This window comes from Prionailurus viverrinus, chromosome X (genome assembly GCF_022837055.1).
Source record: "Prionailurus viverrinus isolate Anna chromosome X, UM_Priviv_1.0, whole genome shotgun sequence".
NCBI lineage: Eukaryota > Metazoa > Chordata > Mammalia > Carnivora > Felidae > Prionailurus > Prionailurus viverrinus.
The window spans coordinates 80,142,016-80,166,268 of NC_062579.1; the positions used below are offsets into that span (position 1 = coordinate 80,142,016).

General features: G+C 35.5%; 1 protein-coding gene across 4 annotated transcripts in view; it reads left to right on the plus strand.

Moving 5' to 3' along the window:
• Positions 1 to 24,253, plus strand: part of TBC1D8B (TBC1 domain family member 8B) — a 60,241-nt gene that overhangs the window by 22,812 nt on the left and 13,176 nt on the right. For 2 of the 4 annotated variants that reach the window (XM_047844399.1, XM_047844400.1), the window contains 9 exons: positions 2,287 to 2,494; positions 3,784 to 3,951; positions 12,358 to 12,507; positions 13,066 to 13,216; positions 13,835 to 14,049; positions 19,286 to 19,403; positions 20,387 to 20,672; positions 21,608 to 21,737; positions 22,960 to 23,058. In XM_047844399.1, the coding sequence (XP_047700355.1) occupies positions 2,287 to 2,494; positions 3,784 to 3,951; positions 12,358 to 12,507; positions 13,066 to 13,216; positions 13,835 to 14,049; positions 19,286 to 19,403; positions 20,387 to 20,672; positions 21,608 to 21,737; positions 22,960 to 23,058 (1,525 nt within the window). The remainder of the gene's footprint in view (positions 1 to 2,286; positions 2,495 to 3,783; positions 3,952 to 12,357; positions 12,508 to 13,065; positions 13,217 to 13,834; positions 14,050 to 19,285; positions 19,404 to 20,386; positions 20,673 to 21,607; positions 21,738 to 22,959; positions 23,059 to 24,253) is intronic. The other 2 variants (XR_007149009.1, XM_047844402.1) reach the window with 2 other exon arrangements.

Here is a 24,253-nt window from a genome sequence, read left to right on the forward strand (position 1 = left end):
TCTTAAGACCTTAGTTCTTACTCATCTATCATTTCTACCTCAGAGAGCACTTGTGAGGAATGAACAGTATAATGTGTGAAAGCACTTTATAAAATATAAAACCCTAGATAAATGTTAATCATTATTAATGTCTGCATGAGAAATATCTCTGATAGCTTTTTGCCACTATATTTGGTTTGCTGAAATGGACCAGAGTCCTTTTGTACTGCTCAACACTTAGAACAGTTGACTGAAACATGCATGCCAAAGGGGAGGGAGAGAAGAGAGGATCTAGAAATAGCTAGTGAATGCAGCTTCTGGCCCCCAGCACAAGGATGTAGACTATGGGAAACTGTGAGAGGAACCTAAGCTGCAGTCCTATGGATGGGCCAGAACAAGTGACCTCTAGAGGGTTGTGTGATTACTACGTAGCCCTAATTGGGTATAGTTGTTCTTCTTGCCTATTTCTAAACCATTTCTAAAATCTGGATACATGAGGACTTCTTTGTGAGCGTGTCTGCTTTTCTGGAAAATAGATCACCGAGGTGAATTCTTTACAGGTCCTCATGTGTATGATTTATAAATAGAACTCTATAAGGATTAGGAATCCTGTTTATATTATAGTTGAGCATTTGTTTTTGTAGTTTCTTCCTTGATTGGCCACCATAAAAATAAAACTTTTAGCTATTTTATTTCCCTCAGAATATCCTCTAAATGGCTGTCTATCAAGGAGTTATTCATTACCAAGTCTGTATTATTTAAATGAGATCTAGGATATTCATTTTTGTCTATGTGCATTTTAAGAGAGCTTATTGAAAATCATACGTATCTAAATCCTTGTTTCTAGTAAGTTAAGAAGAACAATAGCTTATTTAGACTTAGTATCCAAATGACTTTTTTCTAAAATTGAATATCTTTATTGTTTTGGCTTATTGTTTTTACAAATATGTATTACTTCTATAATTTAAACAATACAAAAGCACAATAGCAATAGTTAAGTTCAGTGTATATCTTTCCAGGCTTTTTAATGCATTAATTAAAAAATATTTGCAAAAAACATGATTGGGACTAAACATCACATATTATTCCACAGTCTGTTTCTACCCTCCTTAACAATGTATCATGGGCACTTTTCATTTATATAAATAGACCTCATCTTTTAAAATAATAATAAAATAACCTACCAAATTATAATTTCAGTGAGATTAAAATTAATGTGGCTTTCTGTTCATCAGAATTATTTTGAAAGACATGATGAAATACCACATATTCAAATAGTATATGCTGGAATGATGAATTTGGTTTTAACTTTGTTGTCTTTGAGTTAGAGCTTGCATAATTTACTTACAACCCCAGATGGCATTGCTGCTTAACACAAGTGTTTACCGCCTCTAGAAAAATTGTACTATTTTAAGCAATTGTTTTTATTCATATATTTATATATCAGTTAACAAGTCATCTTTATTTGTTGATGGCTATCCTTTGCCCAATACTGTGCAAGCAGTGTTGTTTTATCTTGCCTCTACTTTGGATTTTTTAAAACATTCATTTAAATGTTTGCTTCACTTAGTTTTTAACATTATCTTTTATACACTATTCTTCTTGTGTAAGTTTTGATGCCATAAATTTTTACTTTTTAAATTTTATTTTCTTTATTTTATTTTTTTAACATTTATTTATTTTAGAGAGAGATATAAAGACAGAGTATGAATAGGGAAGAGGCAGAGAGAGAGAGAGGGAGACAGAATCCGAAGCAGGCTCCAGGCTCCAGGCTCTGAGCTGTCAGCCCAGAGGCTGACATGGAGCTTGAACTCACAGATGGTGAGATCATGACCCGAGCTGAAGTCGGACACTTAACCGACTGAGCCACCAGGCGCCACATAAATTTTCATTTTTAAGTTTTCTTTTTTCATTTTTTGTTTTTCATTTTTATTTTATTTGAACTGGGTGACTCTTGATTTTCTGGTAACCACATATAAAAATTGTTTGCCAATGTTGGTTTTAGCCATATTTGCATATTATGGATGTGTAATAATATAATAATAATCCTTCAGATCATTCCTTAACAGATGAAGTCCTGTGTCATCTCTAACTTTTGTGCCTTGTAATCTAGTAGTAGAACAAAATTGGAAAAGGGACCAAAAAAAATGAATTTGTTATGAATCAGTGTTTCTTCCATTTCATAATTTGAAGAACATAGCATGTAGTATTTAATCTTTCTGCTCTAAAGTACATTTAGATTAATCAATATGGGCATGTGTACATTTTAGAAGTCATTATTTGAGCCCCCTTTTTTCTTTTCTACAGAGGTCTGGAAAATCGAGCCCACAGTGAGCAGTTCAGTGCTTTTTTTAGGCTCCCCAAAGAAGAGGCTTTGAAAGAAGTACATGAATGTTGCTTATGGATACCATTCAGCCACTTTAACACTCATGGAAAAATGTGCATCTCAGAAAACTATATCTGCTTTGCTAGCCAGGATGGCAGTCTATGTAGTATAATTATTCCATTACGAGAGGTAATATAAATTTGGTTACCTATCAGTTCTTAGTTTGAAATGCTATCATTCACAGAGTGAAATATCCTTTCATTCTATAAGTTATTAAAAACTCTATATGCACTATCCTTTTATTAATTTTTACATAATCATGTTTTCAAGTCATGTTTATTTTTCATGATAAGGGCACCATTCTTAAGGAAAAGAGTACTAGAATAAGAGCTCTTATTAAAAGTGAACATAGAAAAAATAAAAATTTATAAATCAGATAAGGGTTTAGGATGACTCAAGGTGGAGCATGCTCAGGCATTTATGACATGAATACCAAAACTTAGACTATTATGTTTGGTACGCATAGTCAAAGAGAATAGAATTGATAGCTCTTATGTAAGTTAGGAATAAATTGTCGGCATTATAGCACTGAATTTTTACATTTGTACTGTCATTTTTAAAGACTACACGTTAAGTAAACCTTTTCCTTGAGAAGTGAAGTAACTTGCACTGAGGTTACCTGTGTCAGTGGTGCAACTAGTACCCAAAGTCTATTTAAAAAAATTAGTTTATTTTTTGAGAGAGAGGAGAGCGAGAATCCCAAGCAGGTTCCATGCTGTCAGCACAGAGCCTGACATGGGGCTTTATCTCACAAACCATGAGATCATGCCCTGAGCTGAAATCAAGAGTTAGATGCTTAACCAACTGAGCCACTCAGGCGCCCTTATCTCTCTCTTTTTTTAAAATTTTGCTTGTTTTTTTTGCTTATTTAGAGAGAAAGAGATAGAATGAGCAGCGGAGGGGTAGAGAGAGAGGGAGAGACAATCCCAACCAGGCTCCACGCTGTCTGTGCATAGCCTGACTCCAAGCTCTGTCTCACGAAACATGAGATGATAACCTGAACCAAAATCAAGAGTCAAATGCTTTGGCTGAGCCACCCAGGCACTGCCCCCGCAAAGTCTATTTCTTAGTAAGCCATACCATGGACCAAAACTTTAGTCTCAAAAGAGTAAGCTAAAGGGGTACCTAGGTGGCTGAGTTGGTTAAGCGTCCCACTCTTGATTTTGGCTCAGGTCATGATTGTGAGATTGAGCCCCACCTTGGGCTCCACGCTGGATGTGGAACCTGCTTAAGATTCTCTCTCCCTCTACCCCTCCTCCACCTGCACAGGTGCGTTCCCACTTTCCCTCCCTCTCCCTCTCTCCCTCTCCTCTTCTCCCCGTCTCCGTCTCTCAAAAAGAGTAAGCTAAACATATTTTGCCTGAAAGTGTCAGCAACAAGGGAGAATGTGATTCATTTATAATGTTTTCACCCCCCAGGTCTTAGCTATAGATAAGACAAATGATTCCACCAAAACTGTCATCATTAGCATCAAAGGAAAGACAGCTTTTCGCTTCAGTGAAGTTAAAGACTTTGAGCAACTGGTGGCAAAATTCAGACTCAAGTGCAGAGCAGCTTCAGCTCCATATCATGATATTAGCACAGAGGTAATTATATACCAATCAAATCATTGTTTAATAAAACTTTGTGTTTTGTATGGTCCATTCTTTAAGAAGGAATTCATAGTATCTTTTCTATTCATACTTAGGTTTATTTTTTTTTTAAAAAGACTAAAACCAAAGAAATTATATTTTGTAGGTCACACCATAAGGCAGAAGTGAAAATCGTCCTTTTTTAGGAACTCCTATGGAATATTTCTTGGCAATGAGAAAGAATGAAATATGGCCTTTTGTAGCAATGTGGATGGAACTGGAGAGTGTTATGCTAAGTGAAATAAGTCATACAGAGAGAGACAGATACCATATGTTTTCACTCTTATGTGGATCCTGAGAAACTTAACAGAAGACCATGGGGGAGGGGAAGGGGAAAAAAAAGTTAGGGAAGGAGGCAAACCATAAGAAACTCTTAAAAACTGAGAATAAACTGAAGGTTGATGTGGGGTGGGAGGGAGGGGAAAGTGGGTGATGGGCATTGAAGAGGGCACCTGTTGGGATGAGCACTGGGTATGGTATGGAAACCAATTTGACAATAAATTTCATATTAAAAAAAAACTAAAACTAAAAAAAATTATTACCATTTGATCTTTTTTGAATATTGACAGTATCTTGTACTTTCACATAACATGGCTTTTAATAACTCAAACTATATTTGAGAATTTAATAAGGCCTTGAAAAGGATTCTCCTCTTACTGCTGTAGAGAGATTGCAATTTTAAACCAGTCTGAATATCTTTTATTTAATAGCAAGTAGCTCAGCCTTACTTACACAATATAGCCCAAAGCAAAATAGTGGCAAAGCTATTTACTAGTAAAGTATTAGAGAAGGCAAATATTCTTGGCAAAGGGTGGTTAAAAGCTTGATTTTGATGTTTAGTATGTCCTTTATAGAAATGTAGATAGTTTCAATTCAAATTTTCATTTCTAATGCCTAGGAAACTCATGTTTTAATAGATTGATAAAACTTATCACATTGTATCTATTGTATTTTAATTAAAACTTTGAAGAAAAAAATCAACATTAGCTTTACTGGCTATGTTACTCATTTGGATTGGATTATAGAGGCTTTTACCTCTCCGTAGTAGAGACTAAAAATAATATGCTCAGTCCATTATAATGCAGTATTGATAAGACTAGCTTTCTCTTTGATAATAGAAAAACACAATTAAAACATGTAATTTAAAAAAAATATATCTCAGTTCCAGACACAGAATCTTCATGTTGACCATCAAGAATTTTCTTGCCCCAACTTTATAATCTTTCATTCTCTTCAGGTGTGCAGCCAGGATATTCCTTAGTTTGATGTCAGGACACAGGTAAAATCTGATCAGTCCTGATAGTTTCTCTCCCAGTGCTTCCATATTCTTGCTTATGTCACTTTTTTCCCTGTCTCATTCCATTTCAGGTTCAGTCTGTGTGTTAGATTTAATGTACTGCTTATCTTTTTTCTTCAGTTTATCTGTGTGTCTTAAACCTAAAGAACTGGAATTTTTCCCTGAAAACTCTCAGGTGCCTCTGGGAGTTGGGTATGCTCAGTTATCCAGAAAGGATTTTGTTTCAGAATGAGTTTATCATCTTTTCAGATATATGTCAGAGTTCTAAGGTTTTCTAGTCTCTCTTACCCATTTCTAGAGGTTTAATAAGAATATGTACAGAATACCAGTCAGTATACAGGTTTGCTAGGAAATGGATTTTTTTCTAGTGTACTCTTTAATCCCCATCCCCTATTTGCCGCATCCCCCATCTACCTTTCCTGAGGTAACCATCAGTTGTCTATAGTTAAGAGTCTGTTTCTTGGTTTGTCTCACTCTCTTTTTCCCCCTATGCTCATTTGTTTTATTTCTTAAATTCTACATATGCGTGAGATCATATGTTATTTGTCTTTCTCTGGCTGATTTATTTCACTTAGCATTATACCCTCTAGCTCTATCCATGTTGTTGCAAATGGCAAGATTCCCCCCCCTTTTTTATGGCTAAATAATAAACACACACACATACACACACACACACGCACCTTTTTTATCCATTCACCTATTCTTGGACAATTGGGCTGTTTCTATAGTTTGGCTGTTGTAAATAATGCTGCAGTAAATACATATACACCCACACACCCACACACCTTCTTTACCCATACACCTATCCATGGATACTTGGGCTGTTTCTATAGTTTGGCTATTGTAAATAATGCTGCAATAAACATAGGGGTGCATTTATCCTTTTGAATTAGTGTTTTTGTATTTTATTGTGTAAATATACCCAGTAGTGTGACTACTGGATTGTAGACTAGTTCTGTTTTTAACTTTTTGAGGAACCCCCATATTTTCCACAGTGGCTGCACCAGTTTGCATTCCCACCAACAGTGCAAGAGGACTCTATTTTCTCCACATCCTTATCAACACCTTTTGTTTCTTGTGTTGTTCATTTCAGCTATTCTGACAGGTGTGAGGTGGTATCTCATTGCAGCTTTGATTTGCATTTCCCTGATGAGTGACGTTGAACATCTTTTCATGTGTCTGTTGGCCATCTGTTTGTCTTCTTTGGAGAAATGTCTATTCATGTCTTCTGCCCATTTTTTAGTTGGATTTTTGGTTTTTGGGTATTGAGCTGTATAAGTTCTTTGTATATTTCAGATATTAATCTTTATCAGGTATGTCATTTGCAAATATCTTCTGCTTTTCAGTAGGTTGCCTTTTAGTTTTGTGGATTGCTTTCTTCATTGTGCAGAAATCTTTTATTTTGACATAGTCCCAATAGTTTATTTTGGCTTTTTAAAACTTTTTTTTTAATTTTTAAAAAATTTATTTATTTAAAGTTAATTAACATACAGTGTAGTGTTAATTTCATCACTTACATATAATACCAGGTGCTCATCCCAGCAAATGCCCTCCTTAATGCCCATTACCCATTTAGCCCATTCCCACACCCACCTTCCCCTCAAGCCTCTCAGTTTCTCTTAAGAGTCTCTTATTGTTGCTTCCCTCTCTGTCTTTATCTTATTTTTCCTTCCTTTCCCCTATGTTCATCTGTTGTGTTTCTTAAATTCCACATATGAATGAAGTTATATGATACTCCTCTTTCTCTAATTTCTCTTAACATAATACACTCTAGTTCCATCCACGTTGTTGCAAATGGCAAGATTTCATTCTTTTTTGTTATCACCGAGTTATATTCCATTGTATACATATACCACATCATTTTTATCCATTCATCAGTTGATGGACATTTGGGCTCTTTCCATTTTTGGCTATTGTTAATATAGCTATAAACATTGGGGTGCATGTGACTCTTTGAAACAACATTTTTGGGGGCGCCTGGGTGGCGCAGTCGGTTAAGCGTCCGACTTCAGCCAGGTCACGATCTCGCGGTCTGTGAGTTCGAGCCCCGCGTCGGGCTCTGGGCTGATGGCTCGGAGCCTGGAGCCTGTTTCCGATTCTGTGTCTCCCTCTCTCTCTGCCCTTCCCCCGTTCATGCTCTGTCTCTCTCTGTCCCAAAAATAAATAAACGTTGAAAAAAAAAAATTAAAAAAAAAAGATTACATTTGAAACAACATTTTTGTATCCTTTGGATAAATACCTAGTAGTGTAATTGCTGGGTCATAGAGTAGTTCTATTTTTAATTTTTTTCAAAGTTTATTTTGTGAGAGAGCACACACAGGGGAGGGGAAGAGAGAGGGAGAGAATCTCAAGCAGGTTCTGCGCTAGAGGTGGAATTCATGGGGTTGGAATTCATGAACCACAAGATCATGACCTGAGCCGAAATCAAGAGTCAGACACTTAACTGACTGAGCCACCCAGGTGCCAATATTATTAATTTTTTTGAGGAACTTCCATACGGTTTTCCAGGGTGGCTGCACCAGTTTGCGTTTCCACCAACAGTGCAAGAGGGTTCCCCTTTCTCCACATCCTCACCAATAACTGTTGTTTCCAAAGTTAATTTTAGACATTCTGACAGGTGTGAGGTGGTATCTCATTGTGATTTTGATTTTTACTTTGATGATTAGTGATGTTGAGCATCTTTTCATGTCTCTGTTAGCCATCTGGGTGTCATCTTTGGAAAAGTATCTATTCATGTCTTCTGCTCATTTATTCACTGGATTATTTGTTTTTGGGTGTTGAGTTTGAGAAGTTCTTTTTTTAAAATTTTTTAATGTTTATTTATTTTTGAGAGACAGCATGAGCAGGGGAGGGGCAGAGAGAGAAGGAGACACAGAATCCAAAGCAAGTTCCAGGCTCTGAGCTGTCAGCACAGACCCTGATGAGGGGCTTGAACTCACAAACAGTGAGATCATATGACCTGAGCTGAAGTTGGACGTTTAACTGACTGAGCCACCCAGGCGCCCAAGTTTGATAAGTTCTTTATAGATTTTGGATACTAACCCTTTATCCTATGGGTCATTTGTGAATATCTTCTCCCATTCTGTAAGTTGCCTTTTAGTTTTGCTAATTGTTTCCTTCATTGTGCAGAAGCTTTTTATCTTGATGAGGTCCCAGTAATTCATTTTTGCTTTTATTTCCCTTGCCTCCAGAGACATGTCTAGTAAGAAGTTGCTGCGGCCAAGGTCAAAAGTTGCTGCCTGTTTTCTCCTGTAGGATTTTGATGGTTTCCTGTCTCACATTTAGGTCTTTCATCCATTTTGAATCTATTTTTTGTGTATGGTGTAAGAAAGTGGTCCAGTTTCATTCTTCTGCATGTCGCTGTCCAATTGTCCCAGCACCATTTTCTATGAAGCCAGAATTACCTTGATTCGAAAACCCCCTGAAAAGGAGAATTAAAGGCCAATATCACTGATGAACCTGGATGTAAAAATTCTCAACAAGATACTAACAAATCACATTCAATAGTACATTAAAAGAATTATTCACCATGATCAAGTGGGATTTATTCCTGGACTGCAGGGCTGGTTGAATATTCAGAAATCAATCAACATGATACACCACATTAATAAAAGAAAGGATCTGAACCATATGATCCTCTCAATAGATGCAGAAAAAGCATTTGACAAAATACCCTCAAGAAAGTAGGGATAGAAGGAACATACCTTAAAACTGTATTTTTGCTTTTATTTCCCTTCCCTCAGGAAACATGTCTAGAAAAATGTTGCTACAGCCAATGTGAGATTACTGCCTGTGCTCTCTTTAAGGACTTTTATGGTTTCCTGTCTCACATTTAGGTCTTTAATCCATTTTGACTTTATTTTTGTATATGGTATAAGAAAGTGATCCAGCTTCATTCTTTTGCTATGGCTGTCCAGTTTTCCCAACACCATTTGTTGAAGAGACTGTCTTTTTCCCATTGGGTATTCATTCCTTCTTTGTCAAAATTAATTGACCATATAATTGTGGGTTTATTTCTGAGTTTTCTGTCTCTTCCATTGATCTGTGTGTCTATTTTTGTGCCAGTACCATGCTGTTTTAATTACTACCACTTTGTAATATAATTTGAAATCTAGAATTATGATACTTCCAGTTTTGTTTTTCTTTTTCAAGATTGCTTTGGCTATTCGAAGTCTTTTGTAGTTCTATACAAATTTTAGGATTGTTTGTTACAGTTCTGTGGAAAATGCTGTTGGTATTTTGATAGGGATTACATTAAGTGTATATATTGCTTTGGATAGTACAGACATTTTAACAATATTTGTTCTTTCAACTCATAAGCATGGAATATCTTTACATTTCTTTGTGTTGTCTTGAATTTCTTTCATCAGTGTTTTATGGGTTTCAGAGTACAAGTCTTTTACCTCTTTGGTTAATTTTATTCCTAGATATTTTATTATTTTTGTTGCAATTGTAAATGGGGTTGTTTTCTTAATTTCATTTTCTGCTGTTTCATTATTAGTGTATAGGAATGAAGCAGATTTCTGTACGTTGATTTTGTATTTAACTTTACTGAATTCCTCTATCACTTCTAGTAGTTTTTGGTAGAATCTTTAGGGTTTTCTGTATACAAAATCCTTTAATCAGCAAACAGAAACAATTTTACTTCTTCCTTTCCTATTTGGATACATTTTATTTCTTTATCTTGACTGATGGCTCTAGCTAGGATTTGTAGTACTATTTTGAATAGGAGTGGTGAGAGTAGGCTGGCTTATCTTGTTCCTAATCTCAAAGGGAAAGCTTTCAACATTTTACCATGGATCATGATGTTAGCTGTGGGCTTGTCATATATGGCCTTTATTATATTGAGGTATGTGTCTTCTATACCCACATTGTTGAAAGTTTTTATCATGAAAGGACATTGAATTTTGTCTGATGGCTTTTGGGATGATCATGTTTTTTATTTTTTATTCTGTTCATGTGATGTATGCCATTTATTGATTTGTGTATGTTGAACCATCCTTCCCTCCCAGGGATAAATCCCACTTGATCATAGTGTATGATCCTTTTAAAGTGTTATTGAATTTGATTTGCTAGTATGATGTTGAGAATTTTTTGCATCTCTATTCATCGGGATTTTGGTTTATAATTTCTTTTCTTGTGTTCTTATTTGGATTTAATATTGGGTATTCTGGCCTTGTAAAATTTGTTTGGGATTGTTCCCATCCCCTTTAGATTTTTGGAAGAATTTGAGAAGGATTGGCATTAATTCTTTAAATGTTTAGTAGAATTCACCCATGAAACTATCTGATCCAGCACTTTTATTTGGTGGGGGGTTTTGGATTACAGATTCAGTGTCCTTACATGTTATTAGTAAGTTCAGATTTTTTTATTTCTTTATGTTTTGTTGATAGTTTTTATTGCGGAAAAATATTTCATTGTCTGGATATACCACAATGTTTATCCATTCACCTTTAATAGGGATACGTTGGTTGCCTTCAGTTTTTGGCAACTATGAATAAAGCTGCTATAAACATTCATATGTGGGTTTTTGTGTGGACATACGTTTTCAACTAGCTGGGTATATACCTAGGAGCACAATTCCTCAATCATATCATAGTAAGGCTATGTTTTCCTTTGTAAGAAACTGCCAACCATCTTCCAAAGTGGCTGTACCATTTTTGCATTTCCATCAGCAATGAATGAAATTTCTTTTTCCATATCCTCAGCAGCAAGTACTTGTTCTTGTCACTGTTTTGGATTTTAGCCATTTTAATAGCCAATAGTATCTCATTGTTTTTTTCATTTGCAATTCCCTAGTGATACAATATTGAACATCTTTTTAATATGATTATTTGTCTGTCATCTTTTTATCTTCTTTGGAGAGGTCTATATTCAGATCTTTTGCCCACTTTTTAAGTGGGTCCTTATTTTTTTAAACATAATTTCCTTTCATTCTTTTAATATATTTATAATAGCTACTTTACATTCTTAGTTTACAAAATCTAGGAACTGGGCCCTCTCAAAGACATTTTCTGTTGGTTGCTTTTTAAAAATAGTTCCTGTTTTTATTTTTAAACCTGGCTTTCTCTGATTACCCCCTTTAGTCAGTATAAATTAGTGGCCAGCCAGTGATGGGTCAGTGAGCTCCTTAAATGCTGTGAACCATTAAGTTTTCTACTTTTTGCAAAGGAAATCTTTGTGTGAAGGTATACCTCAAACTTCTGGAAGCTTTTAAATCAGCCTTATCTTTCACTTCTTACCTCTAAAATAGGCCAGAATTGAGCAAATGGGGCCTTCCCCTGTCCCGTTTCTTTCCTGGCCAGTTTCACACCCCTGTACTTTTACACGTACTTCTAGATCCCCAAGAATATGTTAGAATCTTTCAAAGTTCCCTATGGTTATCTAGATCTTCCTTTTAGATTTTTAGCCAGGCTCCAGTTTCCCCCAAACTGAAATCATAGCCTTAGGCATCTGTAATGCCCTGGGGACTGGGCTTTTTTCACAGACTTGAGTTCTGAATTAAATCAAATGATAACAATACCCTGAGAATGGGGATTTTCTAGGGAGCTGCTAGTCTGGTTAAAATATTGACTGTGTTCTGGGGATGGGGATTTTAGTGAAGCTCCAGAAGATCCTTTGGCTGTGTTAATGCAGGCTTTCATGGCTACCATACCTCTGAGCTTGGGAGGGAGGGATGATGAGAATAGTCTCATGTTAAAACTTCACAGAGTCTGATGTCCTATTGAGATTCATTAGTTTTAGTTGTATCTCTGCTTTTCAGTTCATTCTGTGCCTTTGGTTCATTTCCAGTGTTCTGAACTTGTATTTTTAAAAATTCTTTGCCAATATTTTGTTTTTACAGGGGAGTGGGCTCACTGAAGTCTTGAGTTTGCTGTTCCAGACACTAATTTCTTGCTATCTCTAATTTCAAAAGAAAAACAATGTCTCTCTGAGACATTGCTTCAATATTTATTATGTAGACAGATTGTGCTTTATAAATGATAGATAAAGCATGAGCACTTTTTCTTCTTGCAGAAACTTTTAAGCATACATTTGGGACAATTACATTTTTTCTTTTTTAGGTTCCTATTAGTTCTGATTCTACAGACCCATCCGATAATATTGAGGTACAGTCTTTGACATGTCAGAGAGAATGCAGTAAAACTGTGAACACCGAAGCCTTAATGACAGTATTTCACCCTCAGAATTTGGAGAATCTTAATTCCAAAATGGTAGGAAAACAAAATACTAAAATCTATGGACTGAAACAGTTTATCAAAAATAAAAATCTTAGAGCAGACTAGAAGGTACCACAACTGAAATCTTCTTTTGGTGCTTGATAAGGTTTTCCAGCAGGTACTACTGTGTGACTTATTTCATTCCATCACATAAAAATGCTATTTTCAAAAAAAAGGGGCTATTAACAAGAATTAAGATAAACGATGAAAATTGAACATCATGTTTTATATGCATAGATTGCCAATAATTCTAAAATTGAGTTGAGTGGGGGAGAATAATGGTTCAAAGTTTTACCTCTGAAGTGTAATGCTTTTCCCATTTTTATATGAGTTTAGGTAAGAATTAAAATAGTAAAATACATCTATTAGACTCACGTGGATTTGAAAGATTTGTGAAAAGTGCTCCAGTGTTTGGCCTCTCTGTGAATACTGATTTTGACTTTCTCTGTTCTTGATTTCCACGGGTATTACTTCACAGTGAAGAGAGTTTTCAAGTTATTTGAAAGAAGTTCATTTGTCACCATGTTTGGTTGCTTTGATTTTTTGTTACAGTTGAAAGAAAAAATGAAGGAACAGTCATGGAACATCCTGTTTACAGAATGTGGGCGTGGGGTTAGCATGTTTCGGACCAAAAAGACTCGAGATCTGGTTGTAAGAGGGATTCCAGAGACCTTAAGAGGAGAGCTGTGGATGCTTTTTTCAGGTATTTATTCACTTTACTAACAGATACTAGCCATGCCCCTTCTAGGAGTTATGCACTAAGTAAAAACAATTACAAAGATGGCTAGAACAAACTCTTATTCATGAGTTCAGACTAGTCAAAGAGAATAAGGTAGTTATGTGTACTTACTTATATATCCACACATCCATTGTCTGAGCAAATTAGTTTATTAGGCAAGATATGGCTAATTGGTAATATCTCTAGCTCTAGTGTCAAAGGAAAGTTAAGGGAAAAAAAACAGTTTATGAAAATTCTGTTGGATAAAATTGGTGTCCTGGGGGTGGTGCCTGGGTAGGTCAGTCCGTTTAGTGTCCTCTCAGGTCAGGATCTCACAGTTTGTGAGATCGATCCCCGCTTTGGGCTCTGCGCGGACTTTGGATTCTGTCTCCCTCACATCCTCCTCTCAAAAATAAATAAATATATTTTTTAAATTGGTGTCCTGATGTTATATTCTAGTGAAGCCTTTTCTTTTGTTTGTACTAGGATATTAATTGAGTATAAAGCTAAATTTAAAGGTTATCCAGTTCTTTATGTATATATGCAAGTGTTGGCCTTATTACATTCCTCTTCTTTTGTATGTTAATGCAGTCGTCTTTACAGGTGCTGTTAATGAAATGGCTGCTAATCCTGGCTATTATGCTGAAGTGGTTGAGCAGTCCTTAGGGACCTGCAACTTGGCTACTGAAGAAATTGAACGTGATTTGCGTCGCTCCCTGCCTGAACACCCAGCCTTTCAGAGTGACACTGGCATATCTGCTCTGAGGCGGGTACTCACTGCTTATGCATACAGGAATCCCAAAATTGGATACTGCCAGGTATGATTTCAGTATGAGCCCATCTGTGTACATATTCCAAATGGTAAAATCATATCAAATATAGCTCTATTTGAAAATTGTGATAAGAAAGGTTGGGCTGAGATTGATAAGGGCTTATTTTTAATCTAAGTAGATGGTAGCGGGAATACTTAAGAGAATTGATATTTCATTACTTCATTTTTCTTTTACATTTAACAAGTGTTTATTGCATTCCTGCTCTGTAAAAGATACTGTGCTAGGTGCTTAAGACTATATAAAGATGAATCCTATAAGGATCCTGCCCTTGAAAGTATACGAACGAGTAAGTATTAAAACATATTCATTGGCAAATAAAAAGCAAGTGGGACAAATTATTAAAGAAATGTAAAGTTCTATCAGGATTTATCATATGGATAAATTATTTTCATCTGGAGGAATCCGAGAAGACTTCGTGGAAGAGGTAGCATTTGTAGGTCTTGATAATTGGTGAATTTTGGATGTATGGAGCTGGAATGAAAGAATGTTCCAGGTAGAAGCATCAGTGTAACCAAACACAGATAGAGGTAAACATAGAATGTATGTAGAACCATGTTTTGTTTCTTAGAAATGTAGGGTGAATGAAGCTAAGTAGATAGAGGAAAAATATCAGGTAGATTGGGAGAGGTCAGGAGTTTGAATTTTATTTTGTAGACAGTGGGGGAATCATTGAAAAAATCCTTTAGGAGCACACTATATTAACTAGGGATGCTAGACTGCTAACACAAATAACCTCAAATAGGTAATAGCTTAAACACAATAGAAGTTTCCTCAAAGGAATAAACAGAAGAGCAAGTATTTAAGTCAGTAGGCAGCTCTCGTTCATGAGATTATTCAGGGCCTTAGGCTGAAGCACTCCCTGTCATCTTCAAAACATGGCTTCCAAGATGTTCTTTCATTGCCATTACCATTCACAGGAAACCGGAGAGAGCATGGAGAAACAATTATAGATTTTATTGGCTAGTAGGCCTAGAATGTGCATATATCACTTCATCCACATTCTGTTGGAAGGTCTTAGTCTTCTGGCCACACCTGTTTACAAAGAAGTCTGCAAAATATAGTGTGACTGAGCATATATATATCCAGATACTATGGAAGAAGGGAGACTGGACTGTGGTGGATAACTAGCACTATCAGCCACATATTCCTTTATAGTGGGCTGAGCACTTATAATGATTATGTATCAATTCTATCCATTAAACCTTATCAATAGAGAATTTTTTTGAAAAACAATTTAAGTGAATGGATCACCTAAATTACAATATTTAGCGTATTTTAGGATCTCTGAGAGGTAAAAAAAAAAAACAAAACACAAGTGTGGCACTTCTTTTCTCAAAGAACTTATACTCACAGAGTCCACAATGTTATCTATATATAGTAGTATAGAGGCACCTTCAAAGTAGGTGGCACATGCTTTTGACTTCTAAAAGATGAGAGCAAAGTTAGAAACATGGAGGGCACAAGGAAAGTTATTCTGAGTTAAAGTAACAATATGAGCAATACCATTCATGTGAGAATAAGCCTACCACGGAGATCAGTCTGGCTAGATTTATGTTAGAATCAAGAAGTAAATAAGTTTGTGTAGGACAAAATCATGGAGAATCTTTCAAGCCAAGAAAAAGTCTGAATTTAATAAGCAGGTTTTATTGCTTTTGATCAAAAAGCCATGTGAACTGTACTGACTCATTATGGCTGATGGGACTAGTTGAGGAAGTTCTTATATATTCCTAGGTTGAATGTTTTTATCATGAAAGGGTGTTGGATTTTGTCAAACCATTTTTCTTTGTCTATTGAGATAATCATGTGGTTTTTTACTTTTATTCTGTTAATGTCCTGTATTACATTGATGTATTTTCATATGTTGACCCTCCTTGTATTTCCAAGATAAATCTCCCTGGGTCTTGGCTCTATAATCCTTTTTATGTGTTATTGGGTTCAGTTTGCTAGTATTTTGCTTAGTATTTTTACATTTATATTCATAAAATAAAATGATATCTGGTTAAGATACCTCTTTGGTTTTAGTATCAGGGCCTCATAGAATAAGGTGGGTAGTATTTCTTCCTCTCCTATTTTTTTGAAGAGTTATAAGGGATTGATGTTAATTCTTCTTTAAGTGTTTGGTAGAATTTGCTAGAGAAGCTATCTGTTCCTAGAGTCTTCTTTGCAGGAAATTATGTCATTACTAATTCAGTCACTACTTCTTATAGGTCTATTCAGATTTTTCTGTTTCTCCTTGAGTTGGTCTCGGTAGTTTGTGTTTTTCTAGGAATTAACCATTTTATATCTAGGTTATCTCATTAACCATTTTATATCTAGGTTATCTCATTTGTTAGCATATTCCCTTAGAATCCTTTTTATTTCTGTTAAGATTGGTAGTACTGTTCTCTGTTTCTTGATTTTAATAATTTGAGTCCTTTCTCTGTTTTTTATCTTTTTGGTTAGGCTACCTAAAGGTATTTCAGGGTTTGTTTGTTTCAATTTTTAAAAATCTTTCCAAAGAACCAACTTTTGGTTTTGTTGATTTTTCCCTATTTCTTCTATTCTCTATCACATCCTACTTGTGTAGAACTTCAAGATTAACCAGAGGTGAGAGCTTAGGGCCTTTTCTGTTCTTTCCTGAGCATACACACAGCTCTGGGCATGCATAAAGCCATATCGTGCACATGGCCTTCTAGATTCCCAGGAATTTCTCAGAGCCTTACAAAGCCCCCTATGGGTATCTCATTCCCCAGTTTTTTCATTTTGACCCTTTATTAGCCTATTATTTGACCCAACTTTTATCCACTGCCTCAGCAAGCCGCATGTTCAACAACTGCCTCCAATTGTTTTCAACAAACACACTGAAAGAAGGGTTTGCCTACCATGAACGCTGTGTCAGGTCAAATAAACACAGCCTTGTGAGTGGAGTCTTCATGTGGAAACCACCAGACAGGCCAAATAATGACAATTGTGTGAAAATGGGGCTCTGAAGGAGCTCCAGCCCTGCCTGGTCCCTGCAGTGGCTGCTAGGTGTTTTTACTATAATTGCTGGAGTGTTGGTTTTTAAGGCTAATGTGAAGCTGAGGAGGAGGTATGTGTATCAGGCAATTTAAAATGCCACAGAGCTCACTGTTTTTACTTAGATTCAGCCATTTTATTAAATAAATGCTTTCTGAGTTGTTATAAGATTTTGGTTAATTTTCAGAGTTCTGAAAAATTGATTCTGACAGTATCTTCCAGTGTTCTTGTTTCTTTTTTTAAAATTTTTAAAATGTTTATTCATCTTTGAGAGACAGAGACAGAGCATGAGTGGGGAAGGGGCAAAGAGAGGGAGACACAGAATCGGAAACAGGCTCCAGGCTCCGAGCTGTCAGCACATAGCCCAACGCAGGGCTTGAACTCACGAACTGCGAGATCATGACCTGAGTCGAAGTTGGACACTCAACTGAGCCACCCAGGCGCCCGAACCAGTGTTCTTGTTTCTTATATAAAGGAGAGCACTTTCAGAGGGCCTTACTCTGCCATTTTCACTGACCCCCCCTCCCATTATGGCTTCTTTTTAAAAACTTTTTAAAGTTTATTATTTTGAGAGAGAGAGAGACCGAGCACAAGCAGAGAAGGGGCAGAGAGAGGGAGACACAGAATCTGAAGCAGGCTGTAGGATCTGAGCTGTCAACGCAGGGCTTGAACCATGTTGCAGACCACGAGATCATGACCTGAGCTGAAGTTGGATGCTTAACAGACTAAGCCATTATGGCTTCTTGAACAGGAAAATTGATGGGGTAAAAACTAAACTTGAGGTCAAATACAGTGCCAGATCTGGCAAGGAATCTACATACTTAATACACAAATCTATAAGAAAAGTATTAAAATATAAAAATGAGCAACAAGCATGAAAAGATTAGTCATAGAACCAAAAGTACAGATGGATTAATAAAGTATAAAAAGGAGAAAGTTTGGCCTCAAAAAACTCAAATTAAAACTATCAAATCAACATTTTCACCATCAAATCAACAAGGACCAATTGTAATTATTACAATTCTCAGTATTTAGTATTGACAAAGGAGCAGTGAAATAAACATTCAAACACTGTTGGTCAGGAATATAAATTGGTACAGTCTTTCTGGAATATAATTTGGTAGTAATATCATGTCATTTAAAAATAGTATTATTTGAATACTTTCATTGTTATGTATATCTTTCCTGAGAAAAGAATAACATACTTGAAGATTTGTATACAAAGACATTCATTGCAGTGTTACATATAGTAGTGAAAAATTGGATTCAAAATAAATGTCCAACAATAGTAGAATGGTTGAATAATTTATAGTATATTCAACTTACTAGATTATTTCATAGTCATTAAATACACTGTTTTAGAATTATTTAATGGCATTGAGAATGTGTAATAAGATGGTAAGTGAAAAAAACACAAACTTTAGAAGGGGAAAAAGGAAGGAAAGCACACATATGCACACCCATAGTACATCAACTTATTAACAGTGGTGGTCTCTGGGTAGGTAGGATACAGGAGATTTAATTTCCTTCATACATTTCCATTCTTTCCAGATTCTATACATTAAGGGTTTATTACCTTCATAACAAGCTCTGTGGCCAAATGTAAAAGTAATGATCTGACATTTGTATGCAAGATAGATTACAAGGAGAAAGGGTGGAATGGAGAGGATAAAGCAGATCAAAAAGACATTTTATAAGAAGAAACTAGGCTGTAAAGACACATTGGATGTGGCAGATAAAGGGTTTCGAGCATGATCAAAATTAGGATAGCAAAGAAGAGAATCCTGTTTAATGAGAAAAGGTGTTTAGTTTTGAACACAATTGAGGATGATTGATATTTAAGAGATGTTCTCTTATAGGCAGTTGAAAATACAGATGAAGTTTGTTTCTCCAGTTTTAATATGTTCTTGAAAATTATGTGTTTTTCCAGATTTGCAATAATTAAGATACTTTATTCACTGAATTTAGTGTAAAATTACAGAGGTTTTGCTTATTTTGTTCTATATTCATATTACTGCTTCATTTTCTTTGAATTTACTGTATAAAGTAACTGATTGCAAATGTTAGCCAGACTTTACCTTGTTTTGCTTTAGACTGGCTCAGAGTGCTTATGTTTCCATTATGATTACTTTTCATAGTTTTTATTACTGAAACTAGGGTTTGAAAAAGAAATGTAATCATCACCCAGGCAGTATTTATTTATTTATTTTTCTGTCAATTTTAGGCAATGAACATTTTAACTTCAGTGTTGCTTCTGTATGCAAAAGAGGAAGAAGCTTTTTGGCTTCTGGTTGCTGTGTGTGAACGGATGTTGCCTGATTATTTTAACCGTCGAATCATTGGTAAACACACACACATACATATCCCATATATAAGCACATATTTTTTTCTGAACAATTTATATGTCTCTTGTAATTATGTACCAATTTATGTATCAAGTGGAAGAACTGATCAATTAGGTTTTGAAATACACAAAATGTAAGCAGTATCAAAATGTTACATTCACTGATATGCTCATGAGAAGAGCTTTTTGTACTGAATATATGATTGGAAAGTTTTTTTTATTATGTTGCTTTTTTAAGATAAAATGCCTGGTCTGTTTCTTAATAAGAAATAGAAATTTTAAGTTGACTATCTCTGTATTGCTAAAACAGTGGTGATCTGAAGCATCCAGAGCTACTGGAACATTTTTAATAATTACTTAATGAGAGAGAGATTTTAACCAGCTTGAAATCTCTACATTTATATGAATTGTATTGATATTTTCAAGGTTTAAAAGAAGGGTCAAGTTCTTAGTTTGTTAATTGTATAATATTTTCTTCAGTCATCAAATATTTACAGATTTTGATACTCTACCTTAAAGCTGTAGGTGGTTTCTACTTTGTACACTCATACGCCTTCAGTATCATGGCTGGGTTATTGATTGCATTTCATTCTTTCATTATAGTTATTTGTGTATTTATCTAAAGTTCTTTCATTATAGTTATTTGTGTATTGATCTGAAGTTCTACTAGATATTAAGCTCTTTGAAGATGAGGCTATTTCATTAATTGGAGTATCTCTTATGGTGCCTATTACAGGTTTCTGCAAAAGAGTGAATAAATTACTGTTCAAATGAATTTGAACTGAGTTTCTCAAGTGCTTCTTGATTCATGACACTTTACTAGCAGATAAAGAGATGTGTGAAATATAGGAAAGGCACTGAAGAAGTTCATAATTGAAGGAATAGAAATGAGATATATTGGCATACTAGTAAGTGGGAAGGTATCAGAAACAAATCCTTTTGAAGGGGATTCATTTTTAAACTTCTTTTTATGCTCACCAGGTGCCTTGGTGGATCAGGCAGTCTTTGAAGAACTTATCAGGGATCACTTTCCCCAACTTACAGAACGTATGACCGATATGACATTCTTTTCCTCAGTTTCTCTCTCATGGTTCCTCACACTTTTTATTAGTGTGCTGCCTATTGAAAGTGCAGTGAATGTGGTGGACTGTTTCTTCTATGATGGAATAAAGGCCATTTTACAACTGGGATTGGCAATACTTGACTATAATTTAGACAAACTGATCACATGTAAAGATGATGCTGAAGCTGTGACAACTTTAAACAGGTACTGTCAGAACTGTAACGTTTAAATCTGGAGAGCCCCTTGGAGATGATCTTGTTCAGTCCCTTTGTTTTGCAGATGAGGAAATAGCCCTAGAAGCTTTAAACAATTTGCCCAGTGTCACAAAGCTAGTTGTATGAAAAATCTAGGACTAATGTCCACTTCTCTGTTTCAAAATAAGATATAGTAAGAGCAGATCCTCTGAAGTAAGTCACTTGGTAACATACACATTTACACTAATATTGTTGATTCAGTACGCTGGGACTTTCATAGTCCCAGTTTGAGCTATAAAGTATTGTTGTGTAAAAGTAGTTTGAAGGGGGAAGAATAGTTGATAATGTTAAAAACCAGTGGGAGAGATCATTCTGGTTTTCAGGTAATTTCAGTCAGGTATACTGAGCCTTATTTTCCCAGTACTTTTTCTGTGAATGTTATTTTATATTGGAGCACTTTGTGTGTGTGTGTGCACGCACATGCTCACGCGCACGTGCACATGTACACTATGTACGTATATGTTAAATGAATGGGTCACTATTGTAAGGGTGCATCAAATACCATTTTGTACAGAATAAAATATAAACACTCTGGCATTCAGAACACTCTACGTTAGGGCCTCAATGTATCTTTTTTATTTCTCCTTACGTGCCTCTACACACCCTGTATTCCATCCGTACTAGGCTATGTGGTATTTACTGAGTACTCTCTGAGCCTATTTGCTTTCCTCATGCTCTCCTCTCTGCCTCTGAAATAATTTCTTCACCATCCCATTCCCCTCTCCCTTGTCTTCCTAGTTACTAACCATCTTCAGATTCCACTTCTTCATAAGACCACCCTTTGTCCTATCAGTTGACATTAACCTCTAACTAGGGAGAAATTAGCTATCATTTTCTCTGCATTTTACTTCCACTAATTTTTGTATTACTGTCACTTTTGGATAGGTTCTTTGACAGTGTCACTAATAAGGATAGCCCATTGCCTTCAAGTGTTCAGCAGGGTTCAAATGTGAGTGATGAGAAAAGCAGTCTTATTAAAGTGGATATTACAGATTTGATTAGAGAGTCAAATGAGGTAAGTTTTTTTTTATACCACAAATATAATTACATAGCATAGTTTAAATGATCAGTACTATAGTTATATCTCTAGTGGTATATCAAGAATAAGATAATACGGGGCGCCTGGGTGGTGCAGTCGGTTAACCGTCCGACTTCAGCCAGGTCCTGAGTTCGAGCCCCGCGTCGGGCTCTGGGCTGATGGCTCAGAGCCTGGAGCCTGTTTCCGATTCTGTGTCTCCCTCTCTCTCTGCCCCTCCCCCGTTCATGCTCTGTCTCTCTCTGTCCCAAAAATAAATAAACGTTGAAAAAAAAAATTAAAAAAAAAAAAAGAATAAGATAATAATACAACTAAAGATATAATTTAAAATCAATTTCATTTGTTTATTTTATTGAGGTATAATTGACATACAATATTATATTAATTTCCTGTGTACAATACACTGATTCAACATTCGTATTGTATACATCGTGAACTGATCACTACAGTAAGTGTAGTTATCATCTGTCACCATACAAAGTTAATACAATATTATTGAGTATATTCCCTATGCTGTACTTTATATCTCCATGGACTTACTTTATAACTGGAGCTTTGTATCTCTTGATCCCCCCATACCCATTTTTTCCCCCTCCAACTCCCCTCTCCTCTGGCAACTACTGCTCTGTTCTCTGCATCTATGAGTTTGCGTTTTGTTTATTTTTTAAATTCTACTTATAAGTGAAATCATGTAGTATTTGTCTTTCTCTGACTTATTTCACTTAGCATAATACCCTCAGGGTCCATCCATGTGTTGCAGATGGCAAGATTTCATTCTTTTTATGGCTGAGTAGTGCTCCATTGTATAAAAATGAGTTCTATCAACTCTTCCTAGGTCATATAGACTCACCTGCTTCAGTTTGCTATCTTTAAATGAAATGATTCTCACTTGCTTTCACAGATAATGACCACTTATAAATATCTATCACCATATAAAAAGGTGAAAATTCTTCTTAGAGACTAAGAATTTTTCTAATGTTCTTATACATAGTCTAGACACATAGTAGATTGAATTCTCTCCAGTAAATCTATAGAACAACTGAAACGTGGGAGGTGAAAATTTGCATAACCACTGAACAAGTTAGGAAAATAGCTAGAAATAGAACCAAGGCCTCTGAGAATTGAGTCTGATGAAATTCAGGTGTAAGAAAAGCAGATATTTATTATGAATGAGTATCTGCTGAAATCATTTTTTTTGCAGAAATATGGTAATATTCGCTATGAAGATATACACAGCTTGCGCTGTCGAAATAGGTTGTATGTCATACAGACCCTAGAGGAAACAACAAAGCAGAATGTGGTGAGTATCTGCCCTATGGGGGGAAAGCCAATTGGATTAACATTTTTTTCCAACTTCCTTTAAAAAAGTAACATTCCATGTGAAGAAAATGAATATAACTAAACTTTTGAGCTAGATTCTTGCCACAGCTTAGCTTACTGTAAATTTGAGAGGAAGTAAGTTATTTTCTTCTAATGGAATTATGTTGATTTCTCCAAAGTGTTTTGTTATTTGACCTTTAATATTGAATGCTGTGATATAGGCATTTAAGCATAACATATTTTTGACGTGCTTCATCATTGCGAACAGCTGACCTACATAGTCAGTAGTCATTGCTGTTAATATATTTTATTATCCTTAGAAACCTAAGATAAGGTAAAAAAGCTATAAAACTGTGTTTCTAAGTACTCTCCTTTTTAATATTTGGATGTCTGTATAAGAAGCTGTTAATATTGGTTGTCTCTGGTTAATGGGATTAATAGATTGCTGGTTGGAAGAGGGAGAGTTTTACTTTGCTGTATATATCCTTCTGTACTGATTGAGCTTTTATCATAAGCATGTATTGTTTTTGTAAACTTACTTGCTTAATGGCCACATCCTCAGAGATTCCAATCTGGGAAGATGAACATTTCTGAAGATTCTGGGTTTAGCTCTCAATTAAATAATTCAGTGATATTACTGTGACATAGCATAGAGCCCCCTTGTTTTGGGTTTTATATATTAACTTAAAAAATAAGTAATACATTTTCACTATTAATAACTTAAACATAACAGAAATGTAAAAACATAAAAGTTCCTTCCCTTCCCCTATGTTCATCTGTTTTGTTTCTTAAATTCCACATATGAGTGAAATCATATCTCTTACTCTGACTGACTTATTTCACTTAGCATACTACCCTCTAATTCCATCCACATTGTTGCAAATAGCAAGATTTCATTCTTTTTGATTGCTGAGTAGTATTCCATTATATATATATATATATATATATATATATATATATACACACACACACACATTTTATATATATATATACACACACACACACCACATCTTAGACCATATCTTCTTTATCCATTCATCAGTCGATGGATATTTGGGCTCTTGTTGCCTTTCGTTGATAGGGTGATGGGTATTAAGGAGGGCCCTTGTTGAGATGGGCACTGAGTGTTATATGTAAGCAATGAATCACTGGATTCTACTCCTGAAACCAATACT